This window comes from Pyrus communis, chromosome 9 (assembly GCF_041283825.1).
Source record: "Pyrus communis isolate YQ-2024b chromosome 9, ASM4128382v1, whole genome shotgun sequence".
NCBI classification, from domain to species: domain Eukaryota; kingdom Viridiplantae; phylum Streptophyta; class Magnoliopsida; order Rosales; family Rosaceae; genus Pyrus; species Pyrus communis.
This window is the reverse complement of record NC_142573.1, coordinates 5,983,603-6,000,110: the sequence shown is the minus strand read 5'-3', so window position 1 is coordinate 6,000,110 and position 16,508 is coordinate 5,983,603. Positions and strand designations below refer to the sequence as shown.

General features: G+C 38.2%; 1 protein-coding gene across 2 annotated transcripts; it reads left to right on the top strand.

The window, feature by feature from the left end:
- Positions 1–1,667: 1,667 nt before the first annotated feature.
- On the top strand, positions 1,668–11,770 carry LOC137739484 (glutamate receptor 3.4). 2 transcript variants are annotated; one of them, XM_068479068.2, is made up of 8 exons: positions 1,697–1,872; positions 2,238–2,377; positions 2,455–2,855; positions 8,483–9,819; positions 9,934–10,211; positions 10,291–10,322; positions 10,414–10,823; positions 11,007–11,770. In XM_068479068.2, the coding sequence occupies exons 3-8, from the start codon at positions 2,540–2,542 to the stop codon at positions 11,490–11,492; spliced, it is 2,859 nt and encodes a 952-aa protein (XP_068335169.2). In that variant the 5' UTR covers positions 1,697–1,872; positions 2,238–2,377; positions 2,455–2,539; the 3' UTR covers positions 11,493–11,770. The 2 variants fall into 2 exon arrangements, with proteins under 2 accessions (XP_068335168.2, XP_068335169.2); XM_068479067.2 differs by lacking the exon at positions 2,238–2,377 and having other exon boundaries at positions 1,668–1,872.
- The last annotated feature ends 4,738 nt before the right edge of the window (positions 11,771–16,508 follow it).

The window sequence follows — 16,508 nt, the reverse complement described above, 5'->3', positions numbered from 1 at the left end:
CGTAAGAACTCCGAAGTTAAGCGAGAAGGGAGCTAGAGCAATCCCATGATGGGTGACCCACTGGGAAGTTGCTCGTGAGTTCCCAAAAACAAAACCGTGAGGGAATGGTAAGCCCAAAGCGGATAATATCGTGCTACGGTGGTGGAGCGGGCCCGGGAAGTGATCCGCCCTGGGCCGGGATGTGACAATTTGGTATCAGAGCCTAACCCTGGTCGCGTGTGTGCCGACGAGGACGTCGGGCCCCTAAGGGGGGTGGATTGTGACATCCCATATCACCCAGGGGAGTGATCCTTAAGTGTATATTCTTATCCCTATCTAGCACGAGGCCTTTTGGGAGCTCACTGACTTCGGGTTCCGTAGGAACTCCAAAGTTAAGCGAGAAGGGAGCTAGAGCAATCCCATGATGGGTGACCCACTGGGAAGTTGCTCGTGAGTTCCCAAAAACAAAACCGTGAGGGAATGGTAAGCCCAAAGCGGACAATATCGTGCTACGGTGGTAGAGCGGGTCCGGGAAGTGATCCGCCCTGGGCCGGGATGTGACAATTAATCATAACTAAGAAAGTTAAAATAAAAATTTACAACATCTTGGATTTTTGACACATTACTTACTTTAGATAAAATGGTTCGTAAAACATACAAGTTTGTAGGTTTATAAGACAGTCACTTGGTAACTAAAGTTCGACTCTCACTTTTCTCTTCTTGTCATTTGAAAAAAAACTCGAGAAAAAGAAAATTCTTGTAGTTAACATCAAGAACTTGATCACAATAACTTTGGTACACAGAAAAAGAGCAGAAATGGTCTTGAAATGTCTTTCAATTTGGGATAGCATCTATTCTTCTTTCCTTATAATCCTAGTTTGTGTTCATATAAGTTGAATTGGAATTCAATGCCAAATCTCATTAATAAGGAACAATTTGTGGCAAAATAATTTGCCTTATGAAATGTCATACTCCAAGGTAGGGTCTAATCTCCTCTAGGATTCTCTCCCAAATTTGAAACTGAAATAAACTATAATATAGTGGGTTTTGATTTCTTGTTGGAAAAATTATAGTGGGTCTTGGTCAAATGTTTCTTTATGCTTAATTCTCATGTTTACATAACCATAATGCACACATGCGTCACATATGGCAAATTTTATACAATTTAACACGGTTTTTTTTAATTTTTAAGTTGTGGATTGCCCTAGTAGTTAGTACATTCTTTTCGATTGATTGTGTCCCGAATTCAAAGAATTATGAATATTGAAAAGACAAGTTACGTTGTGTACTATTTTGATGAATGACAAGATTATAGTTAAATAAAAGATTTTTCAGCTAAAATGGTTTTTGATATTAATATAACTTCTTACTTTAGTCTCTGACATTGAAAATCGATATAGTGATCCCTGAGTTTGTCCACTGTCAATTATTTTAGTCATTCTATGAAAAATCCCTGTTAAATAGAAATGAAGTGGAAGGATTGATTAAACAAAAATATTCTTAATTTAATAGAAATTTTTCACGAAATGACTAGAATAATTGACCGTAGACAAAGTCAGGATTACTTTTATTAATTTTCAATCTTAAAAACCAAAGAGAAGAGTTATGTCTGAAAAACCATCTTACCATTTTGATTTGACGTGTATTGATCAGAGCCACTATAATGTCAACTTGCGGCAGCCAATAATATGATGCATACTGCATACATAAAATAAATAATAAATATCCCAAAAATGAAAAGCCATAAGTAGATTCTTTACTTGTGCTTGGAAGACTGTTGTGGGACGACAGAGGTTTGAGACTTTGGGAGAAACAGCATATGCAGCTGCATATTTTCGGTCTTTAAACTGTTGAAAGCTAAAGCCTTACGTTTACCCAACTTTGGCTCTTCAGGTATCTAAAAAAGCTATCTTCTTCCACTCAACTTCTTCTGGAAAATCTTTTTGTTTAAGGCTGATTTTGTTTTATTTTAATTTTGTGTACTTTTATGTGCTACATGTGGTTTGCTTCACCAACTTGTTCACATAAATATTTGGTATGTTATACTGTTTGGGAATTGAGATTCCTGGCTTGTTTTGGTAATGATGGTAGTTTAGTACACTGATTAGCCGTACAAAATTGGAGTTTTTGAGTAAAGCCCATGTTAAAATTGTTCTTCTGGTTCCCATTTCCCATTTGAGTATTAATTTTTAGAATCCAGGTGGTCTAAGCCATTATTCAAGAGGATTTTAATGGGTTTTATTATTATTTTTTAATAGGAGGTTTTGAGTAAAACCCATGTTCAAGCTTATTCTTCTGGTTCCCATTTGGGTATCAATTTCAAGAATCCAAGGTGTTCTAAGACAATATTAAAGTGGAATTTTAATTGGGTTTTTTCTGCAAAATCTTGGTGTTCAAGGTAAATTATATATTTGGATTATCTTCCGAGAGTTTTGGAAGCCATGATGTTAATCTTCAATCTGCCATTCTTTACAGTTCTTTGTTATGTTTGATTCACTGCCTAGTCCAAGCTGAAGACTTGACAAGTTTTCGACCAGCAGTTGCAGAGATTTCTGTAGGCATGGAGGTCTTGCTGATGAACAGGCCTACTGGCCATGTATGCAAGACAAGAACACTGCTTACATTGATCTTGTGCATGTGGGTGTCCATGCAAGTGATGGCTGGGACAGAAAATGCTACGCATTCGTCTGCAAGGCCGAGTTCTCTGAATATTGGAGCTCTGTTTACATTCAATTCGGTTATTGGGAGGGCAGCCAAACCAGCAATTTTAGCTGCAATTGATGATGTCAATTCTGATCAAAGCGTTCTTCGCGGGACAAAATTGAAGATTATTCTCCATGACACGAATTGCAGTGGATTTCTTGGAACTGTTGAAGGTATTTCGTGCAACTTGATTCTAAAGCATGTATGGAACTACAACCTGCTTCTTTTATAGTCTACTAAGTTGCAGCTTCCTTCAGTTTTGGGGAGTGGAAAAACAAGCTCCTACTAAATAAGAAACCAGATTTTAGAGCAAGCTGCTACTGATTTCATTCATCAAATTAGTTGCCATCATAATGATGATTTTTTCTGTTTTGTTGCCGGAAAAGTTAAGATTTCTGGCTATTGACAGTATGGACAATATGGAATAATGGACAGTATGGTATACTGTCAGTATGGCAGGGAATATTGCAGTCAGTATGGAAGGGCACGTGAAAAAGGAATGTTGTATTATTCCTTGACAGCTAGTCAGTATGGTTGCTGCATTATTTTTTCTCTAGTTGCTGCATTATGGACAGCAAGCACAACACACTGCATTGCATTTGTTTATTGCATGCGTATGTGTGCATGCGTGTATGTAAAATATGTATAAAACACTGCTGCCGTTGCAGCAGTTTAATCAGAAAAAGAACAACAAGTTGAAACCAAAATCGTAAGATGGTATCAGAGCAGGAACCATAGGGTCCTGCCTCTGTTGTTTATTCTTCTAGCCTGTTCTTCTTCCTCTGTTCATCATTTGTTGTGATGGCAGAAGATATCCCATCTAGTTCTGAGGCTACAAGTTCCCCAACCCTAACACCAGCCAACATGATACACGGGGAGAGCAACCCACGACTGTGCACCGTGTTGTTGAATGAGTTCAACTACTTGCCATGGTCACGAGCTATATCTCTTGCTCTAGGAGGAAGATCGAAACTAGGGTACGTAAATGGAACCATCAAGCCTCCAGATTCTTCCTCAGCTAACTTTGATGCATGGCACTCAAATGACCAGCTTGTTATGTCCTGGATACTTAACTCGATGGAGCCCAAGTTGTCCGAGATCTTCAGCTACTCAGATTCTTCACACATCTTATGGGAATCGATCAAAGAAATGTACGGCAGTCAACACAATGCTGCCCGTGTGTTTGAACTGAAGAAAAGCCTCGCTGGACTTAAGCAAGGTAATCAAACTTTCATTCAGCATCTTGGAAGCATGAAATCTATGTGGAATGAACTTGATCTATACCGTCCACACACCACTGAATCCGCTGCACTCTTGAAAAGGGCTGATGAAGATAAAGTGTTCCAACTATTGGCAAGCTTGGGAGTTGAGTATGAAGACTTGCGTAGCCACTTACTAATGACTCCTGAGCTACCATCGTTCGTCAACGTGTGTCATGCAGTCCAAAGAGAGGAAACTCGAGGGAAAGTAATGCATGTTGAGCCTCGGTCTAGCCCAGAAGCTAGGGCTTTCACCAGTAACCACAACTTCACTAGTGAAAGGTTTTTTAATGGAAAGAAAGCTGACTGGAAATGCACATACTGCAACACCAAGGGGCACGTAAGGGAAAAATGCTGGATTTTACACCCTGAGTTAAAACCTAAGTTTAACAAGGAAGGAAAAATGATCAGGGATGGGAAAGGGTTTACGCCTAAAGCCTTCCAATCTAAAGAGATGTCAAACTTCACCTCAAGCCCTTTCTCCCTGATCAATGAGTTTGCCGCCTTTCTCCAAAAGAAGAGTGATATCGCTGAGGGTAACAATGTCACCACGGAAAATTCCACAGAAATGCTTGGAAAATTTGCTGGTTTTTTGGCAAATTCAAACACCACTACATCCGGCAATATCCCAGGTATCATTTGTGCACTTTCCACGGCTCTCAATCTCACACACGATTTTTGGATTGTAGACTCAGGTGCCACTGACCATATAACCAACAACCAAGCTTGTCTCCATGAGTTTCAAAAATTACCTAATCCTACTCATGTGTCTGTAGCAAATGGGAAAGGGGAACCAGTCCTAGGAAAAGGAAAAATTAAATTGATGGGGAGTGATGTAGAGTCTACGGCACTATATGTACCCTCATTTCCATTTCAGCTTCTGTCCATAGGAAACATCACACATACTTTGAACTGTCTTGCTATTTTTTCTCCTCACACAGTTGTGTTTCAGGATCGAGTCACTCAGAAGAAGATTGGTGAGGGTTTTTTCTTAAATGGTCTGTACTACATCTCAAAGGAGTTCAATCAAATTAAGGAACCCATTGCCACCCTAAGCCATGTCCAGAAGCATCAACTTTGGCACCAACGTCTCGCTCATCCCTCCGAACCAGTAATGTCTAAATTATTTCCAAATTATTGTACCAACACACATGAGTGTGAGATCTGTCAAATGTCAAAAGCCACTAGGCTACCTTTTGTACCCTCTAAATCTAGAACCAGTAAACTCTTTGAAGTTGTACACTCAGATATTTGGGGACCTACCCGTGTTGAGTCATTTGATGGGTACAAGTATTTTGTTACATTCATAGATGACTACTCTAGGGTTACCTGGTTATATCTCTTAAAGTCTAAAAGTGAATTTTTTACAGCTTTTCAAGACTTTCATAAGCTAATAACCAACCAATTCTCCTCAAAAATATATACCTTACGGTCAGATAATGGCACCGAGTATACCTCCAATAATCTGTCAAACTACTTGAGCAGTCATGGTATCTTGCATCAAACTAGTTGTGTGGGTACACCACAACAAAATGGTGTTGCCGAACGCAAGAATAGGGATTTATTGGAGAAAACTAGGTCTCTTATGTTTCAGATGCAAGTTCCCAAGAGATTCTGGTCCCAAGCACTCCTCACTGCAGCCTATATCATTAACAGACTTCCCACTCGTGTCCTGAATTCCAAATCACCCTTTGAAGTTATGAAGGGAAGAACTGCTGATTTAACTCATTTCAGGATTTTTGGATGCACTTGTTATGTTCACGTTCAAGCAAATCATCGTGATAAACTCGAACCTCGAGCTATCAAGTGTGTGTTTATGGGGTACTCGAGTTCTCAAAAGGGATACAAATGTTATAACCCACACACTGGGAAGCTGGTTGTTTCTAGGGATGTACGGTTTGATGAACTAGTTCCTTTCTTCAACAATCACTCCCCGAATAGTTCTCAGGGGGAGAGTCTAATGGATATTTTTCCACTACCAACTCTTGCTGAAATCCATACAGACACCCCCCCATACCACCCTATAAGTGATTCCCCAGTTGATGAGATGGTCAGTGAAGATATACCTCGTGCCCCAGCACCAGTTGTTGCCACACAACCAATTGTAGCAGCACCAAAAAGGAACCCAACTCGCGATCGCAATCCTCCTCTACGGCTGCAAGAGTACATCACTTACAGTGCAAGGCATCCCATTTCTGAAGCTCTTACTTATCACAAACTGTCAGCATCTCATGCATCCTTCCTAAGTCAGGTGACAAATAATGTTGAGCCTAAAAACTTTCAAGAAGCAGTATGTATGCCCGTGTGGAGAGAAGCCATGCATAATGAGCTCAAAGCACTGAACGAAAATCAAACCTGGAGTGTGGTAGACCTTCCCAAAGGGAAGAAAGCCGTAGGGAGTAGATGGATTTACAAGACCAAATTCAATTCCAATGGTACCATTGAAAGACACAAGGCACGATTGGTTGCACGGGGGTTCACTCAAACCTACGGTATTGATTACAAGGAGACTTTTGCTCCCGTCGCCAAAATGAACACAGTAAGGGTGTTGTTATCAGTAGCAGTCAACCACGACTGGCCCTTGTTTCAAATGGATGTTAAAAACGCATTTCTTCACGGTGAGCTTCAAGAAGAGGTGTACATGAAGCTACCTCCAGGACACCCTCAAGAACAAGAACCTACCAAAGTCTGCAAGCTTCATAAAGCTATATATGGACTTAAACAGTCTCCTCGAGCTTGGTACGCCAAACTGAGCTCCGTTCTTGAAGTGGCAGGGTTCAAAAGGAGTCATGCTGACTCCTCTCTCTTTGTTCGAAGTGGTGTCCAAGGGAAGCTCATAGTTCTTATATATGTTGACGACCTTATCATCACGGGGGACAACATGGATGAACTCGAGGCTCTTAAACGGTCGCTTCACCAACAGTTTGCCATTAAAGACTTGGGAACCTTGAAATATTTTCTGGGAATTGAGATGGCTACCTCTTCCAAGGGTCTATTCTTGAATCAAAGGAGGTATGTTCTTGACCTTCTTAAAGAAGCACATATGGTCAACTGCAAACCTGCTCGCACCCCACTTGCTAGCAAACTTCAATTGGATGCTCCAGGTAAACCCCTATCAAATCCTAATGTGTATCAACGCATGGTTGGGAAACTCATTTACCTCACTATCACAAGGCCTGATATTGCTTACTCCGTTAGCCTTATCAGTCAGTTTATGCATTCTCCTACATTGGTTCATTGGGAAATTGTCAAGAGAATCCTCCGATATCTCAAGGGCTCGATCGGCAGAGGCATACTCATGCAGAAAAATGAGTCTAACAACATTCTGGCCTATACCGATGCTGACTGGGCTGGTAATTCCCTTGATCGAAAATCCACCACAGGTTTTTGTACCTTTGTAGGTGGAAACCTTGTCACCTGGAAAAGTAAAAAACAAACAGTGGTTGCACGGTCCAGTGCGGAAGCTGAATATCGGGCCATGGCAGCAACAGCTTCTGAACTCATCTGGTTGAAGAGTCTCCTTCTTGATCTTGGCTTCACCAGCAAGGAACCCATGTCCTTATTCTGTGACAACCAGGCTGCAATGCATATTGCATCCAATCCTGTCTTCCATGAACGGACTAAACACATTGAAGTTGACTGCCACTTCATCCGCACTCAAGTTCAATCCAAAGTCATCGAAACTGTGTACACTAGAAGTCATGATCAACTTGCGGACCTTTTCACGAAAGCTCTCGATTTTACACAGTTTCAACGGTTATTGTTCAAGCTTGGATCAATCAACCCCCTTGATCCAGCTTGAGGGGGAGTATTGACAGTATGGACAATATGGAATAATGGACAGTATGGTATACTGTCAGTATGGCAGGGAATATTGCAGTCAGTATGGAAGGGCACGTGAAAAAGGAATGTTGTATTATTCCTTGACAGCTAGTCAGTATGGTTGCTGCATTATTTTTTCTCTAGTTGCTGCATTATGGACAGCAAGCACAACACACTGCATTGCATTTGTTTATTGCATGCGTATGTGTGCATGCGTGTATGTAAAATATGTATAAAACACTGCTGCCGTTGCAGCAGTTTAATCAGAAAAAGAACAACAAGTTGAAACCAAAATCGTAAGACTGGCATTGCGTGTTTTAAAAAACAAAAGGCCTACCCAAAAAATTTCAATCCTAGCTGCTGTAGCTTGTAATGTTGATAGGATATCTTGAGTCTCGTAGTTCTTGTTTGCATATTTTGTTTCGTACTGGTGTTTTGATTTTTTTTTCCTGCTAAAAGCTCTAAGCCCGTACCATTATTGTTAAGAATGCTAGATGATCAGAGTCTCGAAATACTAGTCCTTGGTTCTATGTATTTGCATTATGATCTGTAAATGGATTGTTTTGTATGATTCTTCCTGCTTGAGCACTGTAGTTCGAATTTTGTTGGCATTACCATGTCCTTGTGTCAGAACGGATAAATTTATAGATATTATTGTTATCCATGCCTCACTCTGTGTCTTAAAACTAAAAATTAAAGTGATGTCTTTCTCACTGCAGCTCTGGAGCTGATTGAAAAAGATGTGGTTGCTGCAATCGGCCCACAATCCTCCGGAATAGCTCATGTCATATCCCATGTTGTTAATGAGCTCCATGTACCACTTCTATCATTTGGAGCAACAGACCCCTCCCTTGCTGCTCTGCAATACCCATATTTTGTCCGAACCACACAGAGTGACTTATTTCAAATGCATGCAGTTGCTGATTTAGTTGAGTATTTTGGATGGAGAGAAGTAATAGCAATCTTTGTAGATGATGATTATGGCAGAAATGGGATTTCTATACTAGGCGATGCCTTGGCGACGAAGCGTTCTAAGATCTCATACAAGGCTGCCTTCTCTCCTGGAGCCCCCAAAAGCGATATCAATGAGTTGTTGGTGGGAGTGAACCTTATGGAATCTCGGGTTTATATTGTACATGTTAATCCTGACTCTGGTTTAACAATTTTTTCCATTGCCAAGGCACTTGGAATGATGACGAGTGGCTATGTCTGGATTGCAACGGATTGGCTTCCTTCTCATTTAGATTCACTAAATTCCCCTGGCCCCGACACAATGAATCTCTTACAAGGGGTTGTTGCTCTTCGTCATCATACCCCAGATACTGATCTCAAAAAGCGCTTTATGTCTAGATGGAGCAAATTGAAACATGAAGGGACTCCAAGCTTCAATTCTTATGCGCTCTATGCATACGACTCTATTTGGCTAGCAGCCCGTGCCCTTGATGTTTTCTTCAATGAAGGTGGGAATGTATCTTTCTCTAATGACCCAAGGTTGAAAGACACAAATCGAAGCACACTGCATTTAACATCACTCCGTATTTTTGATGGAGGCCAAAAATACCTACAGACGATTCTTAAGATGAACTTCACAGGTATAAGTGGTCAGATTGAGTTTGATCAAGATAAATATCTAGTTCGTCCAGCTTATGACATTCTGAATATTGGAGGAACTGGTTCCCGTAGAGTTGGCTATTGGTCAAATTCTAGTGGTCTCTCAGTCATTGCTCCAGAGAGATTATATAAGAAGCCATCCAATAGGAATACCACTGCTCAACTTTATAGCGTTATATGGCCTGGTGAAGTCACTGCTATACCCCGGGGATGGGTATTTCCCAACAATGGCAGGCCACTGCGAATTGGAGTGCCTTATCGAGTAAGTTACAAAGAATTTGTGGCTAAAGACAAGAGCCCTCCAGGGGTCAGAGGATACTGTATTGATGTCTTTGAAGCTGCTGTAAACTTGTTGCCGTATGCTGTGCCACGGACGTATATGTTGTATGGAGATGGTAAGAGGAATCCTGAGTACAGCAGTCTTGTAGCCCAGGTTGCGCAAAATGTGAGTGTCTAGGTTAAATTTTAGCATTTTGGATTAGAGGTGAACAGAATCACCTTTATATACAGTTTTGTCTAACCAGAACTTTGATTTGCTCATTTCCTTTTTCTTTTTCAGAACTTTGATGCAGCTGTTGGAGATGTTACAATTACTACTAATAGGACAAGAATAGTTGATTTTACGCAGCCTTACATGGAATCGGGACTTGTTGTAGTTGTTCCTGTCAAACAGGCAAAATCAAACCCTTGGGCTTTCCTCAAGCCATTTACTTATCAGATGTGGTTGGTCACAGGTGCCTTCTTCCTTTTAGTGGGAGCTGTTGTTTGGATTCTTGAGCACCGGATGAATCATGAGTTCCGTGGTCCACCGAGCCAACAGCTCATGACCATTTTTTGGTTAGTATGTTTTACATCATTATGGCCGTTGATAAGTGCCTATAGGAGTACTTTTACTGATACTGCTTTTGATTTGCAGGTTTAGTTTCTCCACAATGTTTTTCTCACACAGTATGTACTTCATGCTTAATCCTCCTCTATCTCGTGAATGCAACTCGTAATATTAACTACTAATATCCTTTGCGACTTGGACTTGGTGCAGGAGAGAACACTGTGAGCACCCTGGGACGGCTGGTGCTGATTATATGGTTATTTGTAGTGTTAATTATCAATTCCAGCTACACGGCTAGTTTGACTTCAATTCTCACGGTGCAACAGCTGACATCACGGATTGAAGGGATTGACAGCTTGATATCAAGTAATGATCGAATCGGAGTTCAAGACGGGTCATTCGCTTGGAGGTATTTGGTTGATGAGATGAACATAGCAGAATCTAGACTCGTTAAGTTGAAAGACATGGAAACCTATTTTAAAGCCCTCACAGATGGACCAAGACGTGGTGGGGTAGCTGCCATCGTTGATGAGCTTCCTTACATTGAGTTGTTCATGTCCAACACCAAATGCACATTCAGGACCGTAGGGCAGGAGTTTACCAAAAGCGGATGGGGATTCGTAAGTATTTATACGTTTAGATTTGAGAAAATGAATACTCTGACCATGAAATGCTGATCTTTAACATTATCGTTAAAAATTCTGTGTCTCGGTTTTAAATTTATTGAATGATGCATTTGTCAGTTAGGAATTCACAACAGCCACAATATTGTTTTATTCTCATATTTAGTTTCCTTGTCTCAGGCATTCCAAAGGGATTCTCCTCTTGCTGTTGACTTGTCGACTGCGATTCTTCAACTCTCAGAGAACGGTGATCTACAAAAGATCCATAATAAGTGGCTTACGCACAGTGAGTGCTCTACTCAACTCACTGAAATTGATGCAGACCAACTATCTCTAACAAGCTTTTGGGGCCTGTTTCTTATCTGCGGTATTGCATGCTTCCTTGCTCTTGCGGTGTTCTTCTGTAGAATCCTTTGTCAATACCGCAGATTTACCCCAGAGCCCGTGGAAGCAGACACTGAGGAGAGTGGACCTACCAACCCGAGATCTAGACGCTCACTTGGGTCAACCAGTTTCAAGGGTCTTATGGTCTTTGTAGATAAGAAAGAAGCGGAGATCAAGCACATGCTTAAGCGAAAGACTAGTGATAGTAAGCACGAAGCTAGCCCGAGCGCTGATGGGCAGCTGCATTCCCTTCGTGAGGAAGATTTGCTTTCGGCTGGTTGATTCTGCAGTGCTCCCTCGGCATTCAGGCGGTAAAACCAACACTGTTAATCAAATTTTATCTTTATACTAATTATATTCACTCCTTGTGCCATAAGCTAGGTATTTAGAATAACATTGCATGGTTTATAGAATGAGAAGAAAAATTTGCTAGTTTTAGACCATTTTGTATCTTAAACAATAATGCTCTTACTCCTTATTTCAACCGAAGGAGAGAGTTCCTGGAATTGTGGATTAATCTTTTTCCATTTTTCCTAGTGAAAAGAAATTTCCCTTGAATATGTGACTAGAATGTTTGGCTCGAAACCTTTCTCCGGTTTACTGTAAATTCTAGTGTTCGGGGAGGAAGATTCAAACTTGAATGCCAAATGGCACGCTGCATTAGCTAATTGGCCTAACCCACGTTTCACTTTCCCCTCGAACTAATGAAGGAACAAGTGTATTATTTTCATCAATCTTGGCAGCAATTAGTTCCATACCATCCAAGTTTACTTTTATTTTCGTAAGTTGTATTTTTATTTTATTTTCTCACGTTAGTCATGACAACGACACATGAATTGAAATTGGAACATCCAAACATGCAGTTTATCATACTATTAATTCCATCAAGAAAACGAGTTGGAAGTCTGCCTCAATCATCTGAGGTTGATGGTGCTACGAGGTTATTTTATTTTGGAGTGTACTAATTTAAGATGTATACAATAATAATAATAATCTCTGAAATGCTAGACTGCTGGTGGCCTACCTGTATTTCAAAATCTGAAAACCCAGAAACCAGATTAATTAGTCCCGATTTATGATTTCCTTCTTTACAGATAAGTAATTATGTTAGTAATTAGGAAGATGATTTTCACAAACCTTTTTTAGCCTCTCGGATATTCTTCTTTACTTTTGTCCATAAAATTGTATAACAAGAATATGATTAAACATGAGTGTAAGACAAAGTGTGTGTTTATCATTTCTCCATGATTATTTGATGTGCATAATTCCAAATACTATAGTGAAAAGTATTTTTCAACCTACAAATCTGAAATACCGTTGTGATATTTCAAAATTTAAAGGAAAACCAACCATTAACATTTTTTTTTTTTCAAATTTTCTTTTGGTACCATCAATCAATTCCCTTACTAATCGTTAGGCGGTGTTTAATTATAGGCTTTTTTTTATTTTAATTATTTTGAAAATTTTTTGTTAAAATGATTTTTGATATTGACATAACTTTTCACTTAGTCCTTGAGATTTGAAATCGATAGAAGTGATCCTTAAGTTTGTCTACCATCAATCATTTTGGTCATTTCATGAAAAATTCTGTTAAATAAGGATCAATGTGACAAAAATATCCTCAATTAATAAACAATGGCTCCAATTAGATTTTTGTCATTTTATCTTTATTTAATAAAAAATTTTCATAGGAGGACCAAGATGATTGATCGTGGGCAAACACATGGACCACTTCTATCAATTTCAAATCTCAAGGATCAAAACAAGGAGTTTTGCTAATTACAGGAACTATTTAGGTTGAAAAGCTTTAATTATATCCAAAATACTTGCATTCACTCAAAATAGTACAGCTCGATGCTTTCTTAGTTGCAATTAACAAATTTTCACTATTCAAATCATCACAGAGTGGCCCAATGGTTGGGGGCGAATTCCAGACCCGTATTCTACACGGCACGTCCTGAATTCGATTTTTGTCGCTGATGAATCGCACGTTGGTGGCCAGAGGAGGCTAGAATGCTTTTGTGGATCTTCCAGAACCCCGAAAGAATGGATAGCCGTGATGAAGCCACTAGCTGATTTCCTTTAAGAAAAAATATTTTCACTACTCACACATATCATAACGAGAACGATTAATTTTCTTAATCATTATATAAAGATATTAAAAATAAAAAAAAAGTTAAATCATATTAAGTCATCAATACAAACCGACATTATGATTGTTAGGTTAAGTTTAAAGTACTTAATTAAATGAGTTAGGTTCTTTAACAAAATTATTTTAATATTAGATACGTTAGGCATGCCAAATATTGTTTAATCCAAATGTAAGCCGCTGGAAGACATCAACGTGATGAAGAATAATCAAGGCATACATCAACGTCCCCTGAAATATTATATACAGCTCGATGGACGGACGTGGGATTCTGCAATCTGCACATCTGTATAAGAAGGTCAACGTGTACGTGTCGTCGCCCCCACGTCAACACTTGGGAGGAGAGTGACTAGAAATTGGGAACCCATTTTATTACTTAATTAGCCACGTGCGCATGGACCATGCTAATTAAATTTGGATTTGAATACAAGTGCAGTTGCCTGCCGCTTTAGATTCGTCTAGAAGTGTGTTTTTTTAAAAGAAAACTAATGAAAAAAATTTAAAAATTTTAAGTTTTGACGATAAGGACAAAATAAAAGATAGAGTGAATAGTATCAGAATTAACTTTTTAGTATAAAAATGTGATTTTTCGTTAAAGTGAACAGTATCACGGGCTTTTCGTTAAAACTCCATTTTTTTTAATGATTAAAAGAGCTTTTGAAATCAATTCTTAAAAAAAAAAAAAAAAAAACAAGTGAATTTTGAAAAAATATTTGAAATACGTTCTCAATCATTTTAAAAACATTTTTAAACGAGCTTTTGATCTCGTGGTGACTTTGAGAATGCTTCGAAATTTAATTAGTAAGAATTTTAACTAAACATCTCTGGCACTTGTAAGGTTAGTGAAAACAGGAGATCGAAGTTAGGGATTGCTCGATATATTTAAGCTTCATTAAGAAAGGTATAGGTTAATAATGATTATGATGAGCTGTCTCATTAAGTGTTTTGCGCTACGTAATACTCGTTGAGTACAAATGAATAAAATATTAAAAGAGTTTTACTATTGAGCGTGCGTGTAGAACCTAAGAAGAATCAAGAAGATATCGATGAATATCAGAATTCAGGTTAGTATAATTGCGTGTTTTAATTATACGAACTTGTAGATTAACACGTGGTATATGTGTGAGTAGATTGAGACCTCATACATTATATTCCGGAACCAAATACTTAAAAGTGATATTTGATATAGGTGTCTTAGTTTTGAATTTTCTAAATCAATCATCTATGTCTTTCAGTGATTTGATTAAACTTTTTTTTTTGTCATAAATTTGGTGCTATGTGCACATTATATTGTAACAAATTTCCTATAATCTAGCATTTTGATTACACTCTCCTCCGTTAGAGATAATTGTAAAAAAATAAAAAAAAAAGTTGGTTAAATTCAATTTATTTTCACAATAATGCTACAATTTAGCAATAATTATCTACGATTTAAGATATTTTCTTTCCAAAATAGTTTGAAATATTTTTAAATCCCCAAAAATCAAACGTACAGAAATAAGTTTTTCTTTTTGTACATTAAGAGAAAATGGAATTGAGAATAATATAAACGTACCAATACACAATGTGTAAAAAATAAAAATAAGAGAACTTTAACGAAAAGCCCTCGGTACAGTTCACTTTAACGAAAAACCACATTTTTACACTAAAAAGTCAATCCTAGTACTATTCACTTTACTCTTTATTTTGTCATTGTCGTTAAAACTCAAAGTTTTTAAGCCATTTTCATTAATTTTCCTTAAAAATAATGTACCAATATTAACAATAAGTATCAAATCAAACGTACCTAAATTGCAAATAAACGTATCAATTAATGGTTTTTGTAAATTCAAATGTACCTGCAGATAATATATACGTAATGTATTATTGTACCTAATAATAATTTGTCAACAACTATACTTAAAAAAACACCAAAAAAAAAATTGAAAAAATTACACGGAGCTTTTATGTTGATCACCAACTATTTGAAAAAGAAAAAAAAAACATTTGGAAAAAGAAATAATATTAAATGTTTGCATAACCAAAAAAAAAGTTGTGATCGAAAAAACATATTTGGAAGAAGAGAAAATATAGTTTAATTACTAATATCCACACCAAATAAGGAAAAATGCATCATGCAGATAAGAGGATAAATTAAAAAAGTATTTTAATTTTAAAAAATAGAGGTAACTATTGGTCAAAGCATTTTAATCTAAATGATATAGAAAAACTGCAAGAGATTCCAATTTTCCCTACTTAAAAAGCCAATAATAAATTGACTACAATTCATGATTTCCCATCCGAGTAAGTAGCCACTGGTTGAAAATTGTAACCAACCACTTAATTATTGATCATTATATCCTAACCGTTGCTGGTATAATTTATCAACTATGATTCGGTACGTTTTTTGAACAATGCACTTTTGGTAGTTGGTAACTTACGAAATAAAAGACCTTACTTTAACTTGAATTCGAATTGGCCATTTTATATGATTACACTTACGCTTAAAGGGTCATGCCTTCTGATGGACAAGTGATAGCAATCAAAAGAGCTCAGCAAGGATCAATGCAGGGAGGCCTCGAGTTCAAGACTGAAATTGAGTTGCTCTCTCGCGTTCATCACAAAAATGTCGTTGGTCTTTTGGGATTTTGTTTCGAACAAGGATTGTTGTTGTTGTTTTTTTTTTTTTTTAAAAAAGAAAAAAAAAGAAAAGAACCAGTTGACAGCTTCGCCACAACATTTCACCATTAAAAAAAAGGTGGTTGTATTGCCCTAGATCTGAAAAATATTGGTTACTTGTTACTACTTGAGTACATAGTTATCAAAAGTCGATTAGGTGTACATCCATTTTCTTGTGCTCTTTAATTTACAAGAAACCAAACATAAATCAATGACTATACATTGAAGTAACACAAATCCTTTGGTAGCAACTGTTTTGTAACATCCCACATCGCTCAGGGGAGTGATCCTTATATGTGTATTCTCATCCCTACCTAGCACGAGGCCTTTTGGGAGCTCACTGGCTTCGGATTTTGTTGGAACTCTGAAGTTAGGCGAGTAGCGCGTGAGAGCATTCCCAGGATGGGTGACCCATCGGGAAGTTCTCATGTGAGTTCCCAAAAACAAAACCGTGAGTGCGTGGTTGGGGCTCAAAGCGGACAATATTGTGC